The following is an 8,933-nucleotide window of genomic DNA, read 5'->3' as shown; positions in this document are numbered from 1 at the left end:
ACAGAGGAGGGAGGGAGGAGCGCTTTGATTGCTGGCGATTCTGCGACACCACTGATGTTCATTTTCTTGTCTTGATCACAGCTCTTTCAACTACATGATGATTAAAAATCTAGTCTGTCCATACCTTGAATTAACTTGAGATAACGTGCCCCACACATGAAAACAGCATCATGATTTGGTGACATTTATTGGGCTGGGATCTACTAAGTAAATTGATTCTCAACCAACCTGCACTGTCTGTTCAGCTCATTGCTTTGAAAATGTATTGAGGATCTTACGCCACCCAGTGGGCTGGACAAAATCCAAAAAATAGAGAGACCAAGGAGAGATCATAAAAAGCAGTGTTGGGCAAAGAATGGCTCGTAAAGTTTTATTTCAGCCTTCGATACAATGAATAATTTATCATACCACTTATGATTTTAGTAGAATATAGAGACTTGAGATTTTCTTTTTGCCTTGTCTTCATCATTGATTTTCCATCTTGTGAAGTCCAAGCTCACTCTCTGTCAAAGAGATCACTGGTCGGCTTTTAAGAGCTTCAGGCTCTGCACATGTCACCTCCTCCAAAAAGATGACATTTTGACGATAGGCAGTGAGCCACTTCCACAGATACTCCATCTTCTCATCGCACACCCAGGGGTTTCCTATTAAGATCATACGGAAGGAAGATTTTCTGTCACCCAGCAGCCCTGAGGGGAAACGCTGCAGCTGATTATGGTTGAGCAGCAGATATTCAAGGTGTTGGAGACCCTGGAGGAGGGTCGCTGGCAGGTCTTGGAGCTTATTCTCTTGCAGAAACAACTGAGATAGATTAAGGTTGTTGGTGAAGATTGTAGAACTCAGGGAGGTTAAGTTGTTACCAGCGAGATTCAGTGTCTGCAGGCGGTGCAGGCTCTCCAGGGCATCAGGTTGCAAGTCTTGTAGACTGTTGTCACTCAAATCTAGATTATCCAGATTGGGCAGCTTCTGAAGCAGAGCAGTGGGTACACCCGACAAACGGTTTCCAGACAAGTCCAGCCAGGTGAGGCCACTGTTGCCAGGAAACCACTCTGCATCGGCTTTTTCAAACAGATTATCTTTCAGCACAAGACCACGCAGTGAGGCATGGCTGAAGATGTTCGGAGCAAGATGAACCAGACGATTTCTTGTCAGATCCAACGTCTCCAAGTGAGGGACGTCCGTCAGTAGATCTGAAGGAAGGCTCGTCAGGTTGTTGTTATACAGCTGGAGGTACTTTAAAAGGGGCACGGCACTCAAATGGCTGGCTGCGACACTGCTGAGTTTGGTGGACCGGATGTACAGTTGAGTGGTGTTGGAGGGTAAACCGTCTACAGGGAAATGTGTCAGGGAGCTTTCGCTGCACGTCACCTCTGCACCTGAAGGTGTGAAGGAACAGGAGCACAGATCTGGGCAGGAGTGGGCCCATTTAGCCAGCGCAGTCACAGTCAGGAGCGTCCACAAGTTCATCTTTAAAGCACTGCACAAAGGAAACAAACTGTATCAGAAACAGATATCAATGTAATAATCAAAGTACAAATCATCAGCTGTTTAAGTGATCTCACTGCATTGTGAAAACATGATCATAAATGTATGATCTTACCTGAAAGGCACGGCAGAATTCCTCCTGTTTGTCATTACGAACTTGGTTTTATACAATGTTGAGTGTATCTGTTCCCAGCAATGAGTCAGGACAAGATGTTGCAAGAGGCAAATAAAACCAAGCAAACAAACCAGATCATCAGCTGGCGAGTGGTTACTTTTTACTGTTCGGTCCAAAAGTAAAGATCTTACCACACACAAATCAATAGTCTTTTTTCATTCCTGCAAAAACACTTTTTATGCAGTATGTTATTTTAACTGTGACTTGTAAATCTATGATGACTGAGGTTTTCAATTTAATCTCATCATTTGATCCATTTTCATTTTATTCTTTGTGTTTGGATTTCCCGTTTAAAGAGCATACAGTCAGTTGAAGGAATAGTTTGACACATGCTTATTTACGAGAGTTACATGAGAAGATTGACACCACTCTCAAATCAGTCCATTCAATATGAAGCTGTAGGTAGCAGCTGATTAGCTTAGCTTATTGTACGGAGCAAATTACAACAAAGCACCAGTGAAGACGACCTACCACCAATAGAAAACAGAGAAAGAAAAAAAAGTAAACAGTATCACAAAAGCTACCTGTCTTATTTTTTCTTATTTCTATTGTCCTATGATAAGAGTGCTAACACACATTATAGAAGCTGTTGTGCACAGGTATAAATACAAGTGTTGAGATTTCGGCTTGCCCTTTGGTGTGCCTTGGGCTCAAAAAGGTTGAAAACCACTGGTTTAATTCATACAAGAGGACAAGTTTTGGTTCTGCAGAGCCTTGCGAGATGTTTCCCCCCTGTTTCCAGTCTTTATGCTAAGCTAAGCTAACCATTGCTTGGCTGTAGCTTCATATTTGGTGTACAGACATGAGATCTTTGTATTTGAATCTTAACATGAAAGCGACAAGGCCCAAAATGTCCGCTGACAACACATTTTATCTGCAGTAAAGTAAAGACAGAAAGACAGAAAGTCTTGAAAGCTCTCTTTACTTGTATCATATTTAATTGTACATTCCATAAAAGAGAATGTTTTTGTGATTGAAAAGTAAGAAAGCTAAGACAGGGTACATCACCATGTCAGATAACAACCAGTATGAGGACAGAGGATATTAAGACTGCAGGTTTAGTTCACTTTCTGTCAGTGACATCACTGAGCGCCCCACTAGAGACGGCGGTTTGGCACATGTGACGGTCTCTGGCAGGAACACCATCTTCTTGTTCTTCTGAAGCCACCTCCAGAGGTACTCCACCTTCCCGTCACACAGCCAGGGGTTGTCGGTCAGGTCCAGCCCGTCCTCGTCTAGGGAGCTCAGAGGGTCAAACAGACCTGTGGGGATGTGGCTCAGCTGGTTGTCATCCATACTCAGGTATTTGAGCTGAGCGAGCCCCTGGAAAAGGTCTTGGGGAAGTTTGTTGAGCTTATTCCGAGAGAGGAACAGAGAGGTGAGGTTATGGGTGCTCTGAAATGTAGATGCATCCAGGGTGTTTAGCTTGTTGTTTCTCAAGTTAAGCCTCTCAAGTTTGGTCAAACGGTGCAGAGAATCAGCAGAGATGGACTCCAGGTGGTTGTTGGCGAGGTCCAGATTGTCCAGGTGGGGCAGCTTCTGCAGCAGAGCAGCCGGGATCTTTTTTAAACTGTTCCCAGATAAATCCAACCAGGTGACGCTGCTGTTATCAGAGAGCCAGTTGGCATCAGCTTTTTCAATCAGATTATTCTTCAGCACCAGGTTGCGGAGCGAAGCGTGGCTGAAGACGTCTGCAGGCAGGTCAGACAGCTTGTTGTCTGTGAGGTCCAAAGTGTCAACATGAGGAACACCTCTTAGGAGATGCGAGGGAAGGTTCTGCAGATGGTTGCTGTACAGGTGGAGCCCTTGCAGCAGGGGCGTGGCGTTCAGGTGCTGCTCGGAGATGGAGGTGATATTCGTGAACTGGATGGTCAGCAGGGTGGTGTTCTTCGGGAGACCCTCGGAGGGGTACTCCATCAGGGGAACCTCGTTGCAGACCACCTCAGCTCTTCTGTGGTAGCATTTGCAAAGTGCCGGGCAGGACAGAGCGCCATGGCAGAAACATGCCAAGCAAAGGAAAGCAAGACACCAGGACTTCATTGCTAGAAGGAGAGGACACAGAGAGTTAAAGATGAGGAGGAAGGGACATCGGAGAAGACTTAAATATCCCACTGAAGTATTTCACCACTGCGAAACATCACAAATCATTTCCAGGTCGTGCACAAGATGTTCAGAAACATGAGTAAAACAATTACACATACATTCCTGCACATGATGTTCAGTGCCGTGAGTAACAAAAAAAAACTTACCGTTCTCAGTTATCAGATGAGACACAGCCAGAACACTCCTTATATCAGATTCAGCAGTGGTCACTTGCAAATTACTGAGTCCTTTGGGGAGCAGCATCCTCCAAACTAATCATTACTTATTGAGTAAACAAGGTCCCACTCATTACACAGTCATTCGTCAAGGACAGGCCATTGGAACAAACTCTGTGACTCTAACCTGCAGGGAAAGTCCAGAACCTGGAAACTTAATTTGAGTTGGTTTATCGAATACAATGTTATATAGCTCTCCTTCAAAACTGCTGATCATGAAATATGATGTTGGAGTCTGTGTGTTAATGCGAGCGTATGAAGTTTACGATTATGACGGTTTGCCACTGAGTGAAAAACTCAGTTAGGTGTTTGCATTATTTTGTACTTTGGATTTTCTAGATATGGGGGAAAGAGGAAGAGAGAGGGCGGGAGAGAGAGAAAAATGCATGATCAATTTAAAATGAGGTGGATTTAAGTTATTTTGCTAAACATTTAATTAATAATCTGAAAAGCTAACTAGTCATGCTGCTGAATGTTTACATATTAATTATTCACATATGCAAAAAGCTTAAAGCAAAGCAGTAAGCACTGAACAAAAGTTACATAATGGCTTTATCCTAAACCTTAAATTTTAGTCAGTGAGTTTATTTGACGGATAAAATGTATCTCAATTTATAAGCTTGTTTCCATTATGTGGATTGTATGAAGTAGAAATATACTGACGCAGTGGTGGAACAAATATCCAGATCTTCTACCTACATGAAAGTTAATATACAGTAATGTAAAAATACTTTGTGCATCCAAAATAATTATAACCAGGTGTTCCAGGTAGTATAAAAAGTTAAATCAATTGACATTTAAATAGTATTTTACAGTTGTAGTTTGCTGAGTTGGAGCTAATTTTAACTTCACTGTACTGTTGGGTATAAAATGTTTCAATAACAATGTACTGTAGTTTATATGCTGACCATGTAAAGTCTTAATCAGCAAAGTAGAAGTTATGGTTGTCAAATAAATGACGCAAAAAAGATGGAGATGTATACAGTAGCATAAATTAGAAATGCAGAAGAAACCGTGTATCTGCTGTTAGCTCACCTAGCAGCACTGAGCTAGCTAACGTTACAGCTCATCCGAGGAGGATGCCAGTAATGTTTGCATCTTTCACTGTCATGAGCATGAGCGTCTTGTTCATGGGTACATACATGCTTCTGAGAAGTTCAGTAGAACGAAAATAGTTTCTGGATTATCTTGAGTAACAAGGTCATGGTTTGTGGAAAGAGACATTGATGTTGAGTTTTTCAAAATTATACTGGAGAGAAGGCAGACATAATATCACCAACACTTGGCAACTCACACCAAAACAATCTAGACTGATAAAGAGCACTACAGGTAAGAGGAAAAATATGTATTTTTGATTTTGTGGACAAGAGGCCCGTGACAGTGTGAGATATAAACATTTATGGTGTCCTCCTCAGCTGAGTTGTGACGTTAGCTTGCTCAGTGGTGCTAGGTGAGCTAGCAGTAGATGCACACTTCGTTCTGCACTGTGATAGAGTAGGCAGGTGTAGCTCTGTACAAAGAAAATTTATTTTTTGACCTCCAAAACCTGAATGCCTTCTAGTTCCATCATATTTGAGAGAAGGCAGACATCTCCACACGGCAACTCACACCAAAATAATCTAGATTCATAAATAGCACTGCAGGTAAACAGAAAAATATCTACTTTTGGGGGTGAACTGTCCCTTCAAGTGGAGTACTTAAGCAAATGTACCGTAAAACTTCAATTAATAGCCCAGGCTATTATTTGCTTAAATCACTGAAATCAACAGGCCTATATGTGGGAGAGGCGTCTATATGGGACAGGCCTTTAATTACGTTCACACAAAATTGTTGCTCAGCAAATTGTTATACATCTGAGGAAAAAATGAACTGCTTGGCAACCAGACCCAGCATCTAATTTAGACAGGCGTTTATTTGTCAAAATGTGTAACCACACCAGGCTAGTAAAAGGGACTGGGCGTTTAATTGGGATCAGGCTTTGATTGAAGTTTTTAAATTCCACCATCGGCAACAAGTGTCTAAAGAAACAAACAAAAGTCAAAATGTCGACTTCTTTTGTAAACCAGATCAGACTTAACAATATTTTGGCCATGATAAGTATTTTGTTTTAAAATTTATTTTATTTGCCAATGTTTATAGTCATCCGTGGTGCAGTGGTTAGCATTGTTGCCTCACAGCAAGAGGGTTCCTGGTGTAAACCCAGGGTCGGGGAGCCCTTCTGTACGGAGTCTGCATGTTCTCCCCGTGTCAGTGTGGGTTTTCTCCAGGTACTCCGGCTTCCTCCCACACTCCAAAGACATGCAGGTTAATTGGTGACTCTAAATTGTCCGTTGGTGTGAATGTGAGTGTGAATGGTTGTCTGTCTCTATGTGTCAGCCCTGTGATAGTCTGGTGACCTGTCCAGGATGTACCCTGCCTCTCGCCTAATGTCAGCTGGGATAGGCTCCAGTTCCCCAGCAACCCCTAGCAGTTACGGAAAAAGAATGAATCAATTAAAAGTCCTAGGTTGACAACATAAATTAAGTATCATCAGCAAAATATAAATGTAATGTAAAATTGCCTATGTGAGTGTTACACAGCTGTTATACTACATTATTAGACTATTATTACTGATGCATTAAAGTGTTAAGTAGCATTTTACTGTTGAAGAGGGGTTAATTTTAATCTTGCATAGTGATGGGTAGTTTAATCTCTAATGTATTCATAATCTCATATTTTATAAGCTCACCTTAACTCTGAGCCTGTAAAGTAACTAGTGAGTAAAACTCTAACTCTAGCATGAAATTGAAATACTCAGTTAAAGAATTAGAAACAAGTAACACACTACATGACACTACTACAGGAAGGACGTCCTTTTAGAAATGTAAATGAAAAGCCTGGAGATAAAAGAATACATGTTGATTCACGATGAGAAGGAAGAAGCAGGAGATGAAAGCTGCGTGCCACCTGAGGTCGCAGCGGTCGGTACAGCCGGCAGGTACGGCAGGTTTCATGGTTATTTAAGCAGAACATACAGTCACACAGCTGATAGACAGAATGGATGAGACCTGCAGTATGAAATACGATTTTAGCAGATGGGCAACATGATGAACCATTACATTATGTATGATGAGTGCCAGTTGGCTTTAGGCTGTTCTGAAAGATTTATTTCAGTCAAGCCCACTCACTCCACATGCACTTGCAAGATAGAGACAGACCTATTCTGGTGCAGTTCAAATAGTCTCCTAAAATACACTGTAGTCTGTAACACCTCTCAAGGATCACTACAATATTCCTACAACATCTCTGTTTATAATATCGCTGAGATGCAATAACTCGGTGGGTCGCAGGTCCAACCTGAATGGACCTCAAGTGACTCGCCAACGTGTCAGCTTTGTAAAAAACAGAAGGACAGTGAATTTCCTGCACAGAGAAGCTACTTTGAAATGTAATTTTCTGCTGTAGAGTGAGCGACGACTGGACAGCTACATGACAGAGACAGCAAACTAGCTCAACAACACGGCCAAATTCAAGTATGACACTGAATATATAAACTGTGTGGACCTTGAACTAATGACTAAGGAGAAATCTGGACCTGTTAGGAACCACTGCTAGAACTAACTGTATCAGTTATCTTTGTGGTATTGTTAATCTTGCTTATATTTCACATTTCAACAACAGTTAAGCAGGAATTTAAACTTGTGCAGCAGACCTTACGTCGTAGCCTACGCATGTCGCCCACGCCGTTGTGAGCATTTATACTTGTGCAGTGGTGTGTCTGTGTCACTCTGCAGTTACACCTCCAGAACACTAGCTGACAGTGAGGTTTCTGTGAAGTGCTGTAAAGTTAAGTTGATTCAAAACACACCTAAAACACACAACATGGCTTAATAGCGACAGTTTCAAACTCAAGTACACAAATCAGCTTCACTATAACTCGCAGCATTCACAGACAGACACTTGTCTTTATCTGGACACATTTTCCCCACAAATATAGCATGCTAACGTTATTAGCACAAGCCTATGGCATTTTTAAATGTATACATTCGCCTAGCAGCTGGCAAACTTTTCCTCTACTTACATGAATCCAGGGACAACAACATTAACAAAAGTAATGTTACAAAGTTCGACTCCATTACCACTCACAAGGTTCACTGACAAAACTGTCTTATACTAAACGCGTTTTGCAAACAAATATAACATGCTAACGTTATGTGCACAAGCCTTTATTTTACATTGTATAAATTAGCCTAGCAGCTAGCAAACTTTTCCTTTACTCACCTGAAACCAGGGAAGACAGCAACATTAACAAAGGTAATGTTAAAAAATTCGGCTCCATTACAACTCACAAGGTTTACTGACAAAACAACTGTCTTATACTAAACACGTTTTGAAAACAAATATAACATGCTAATGTTATTAGCACCAGCCTATGGCATCTTACATTGTATAAATTAGCCTAGCGATGAGCGAATATTTCCTCTGTTCATATGAAGCCAGGATAAATCTCTAAGTATAAATCACACACAAGACTTAAAATGCTATTTTGTGGAGGCTTTACTGTCTTTGCAATTTGCCGTTTCTTATCTGTGAAACTAAAAGTAAATAAAAGCTTTCCACTGAGGGAAATGGTAAAAAAAAAAACAAAAAAAAAACAACGGTGTAGGCAACGTGCGTAGGGTCTGCTCCACAAGTTTAAATCCCGTTTAAGAGTGATTCCCGCTCAGAGATCTGCTCACTTTACATTATCGCTTACTTGTTTAATTTGTTGCACTGTACCTGAATTGTTAATGAGGTATCAATTAATTATGTTAGACATACAAGATAGTGCACACTGTATTGTAATACTGAAGTGATGTACCAAGTTTCGTATCTGAGGTTTGCACAAATGAACAATGCCAACATCTGTTCTGGTGATAGGGTTGACAAATCCTTCCCAAGTGATGATAACCAATTAATATAAAATGAAATATTCA

General features: G+C 41.2%; 2 protein-coding genes across 2 annotated transcripts; both read right to left on the bottom strand.

Annotated features, from left to right (window-relative positions):
* Positions 1–339: 339 nt before the first annotated feature.
* Positions 340–1,755, bottom strand: LOC125897004 (leucine-rich alpha-2-glycoprotein-like). Its single transcript, XM_049590018.1, has 2 exons — positions 1,601–1,755; positions 340–1,477 (listed from the first exon to the last, which is right to left on the bottom strand). Exons 1-2 carry the CDS (start codon positions 1,633–1,635, stop codon positions 466–468), a joined length of 1,047 nt encoding a protein of 348 aa, XP_049445975.1. The 5' UTR covers positions 1,636–1,755; the 3' UTR covers positions 340–465.
* Positions 1,756–2,566: 811 nt separating this feature from the next.
* Positions 2,567–4,047, bottom strand: LOC125897002 (leucine-rich alpha-2-glycoprotein-like). Its single transcript, XM_049590017.1, has 2 exons — positions 3,910–4,047; positions 2,567–3,702 (listed from the first exon to the last, which is right to left on the bottom strand). Exons 1-2 carry the CDS (start codon positions 4,004–4,006, stop codon positions 2,705–2,707), a joined length of 1,095 nt encoding a protein of 364 aa, XP_049445974.1. The 5' UTR covers positions 4,007–4,047; the 3' UTR covers positions 2,567–2,704.
* Positions 4,048–8,933: the final 4,886 nt, after the last annotated feature.

Source organism: Epinephelus fuscoguttatus, linkage group LG11 (assembly GCF_011397635.1).
Source record: "Epinephelus fuscoguttatus linkage group LG11, E.fuscoguttatus.final_Chr_v1".
Lineage (NCBI taxonomy): Eukaryota > Metazoa > Chordata > Actinopteri > Perciformes > Serranidae > Epinephelus > Epinephelus fuscoguttatus.
This window is presented reverse-complemented; position numbering and strand designations above follow the sequence as displayed.

Coding starts and splice junctions, on each gene's coding strand:
- LOC125897002 (XM_049590017.1), bottom strand. CDS start 4,006: ATGCTGCTCCCCAAAGGACTCAGTAATTTGCAAGTGACCACTGCTGAA. Junction 3,703..3,909: donor TCATCTGATAACTGAGAACG/GTAAGTTTTTTT, acceptor CTCTCCTTCTAG/CAATGAAGTCCTGGTGTCTT.
- LOC125897004 (XM_049590018.1), bottom strand. CDS start 1,635: ATGACAAACAGGAGGAATTCTGCCGTGCCTTTCAG. Junction 1,478..1,600: donor AATTCTGCCGTGCCTTTCAG/GTAAGATCATAC, acceptor TCCTTTGTGCAG/TGCTTTAAAGATGAACTTGT.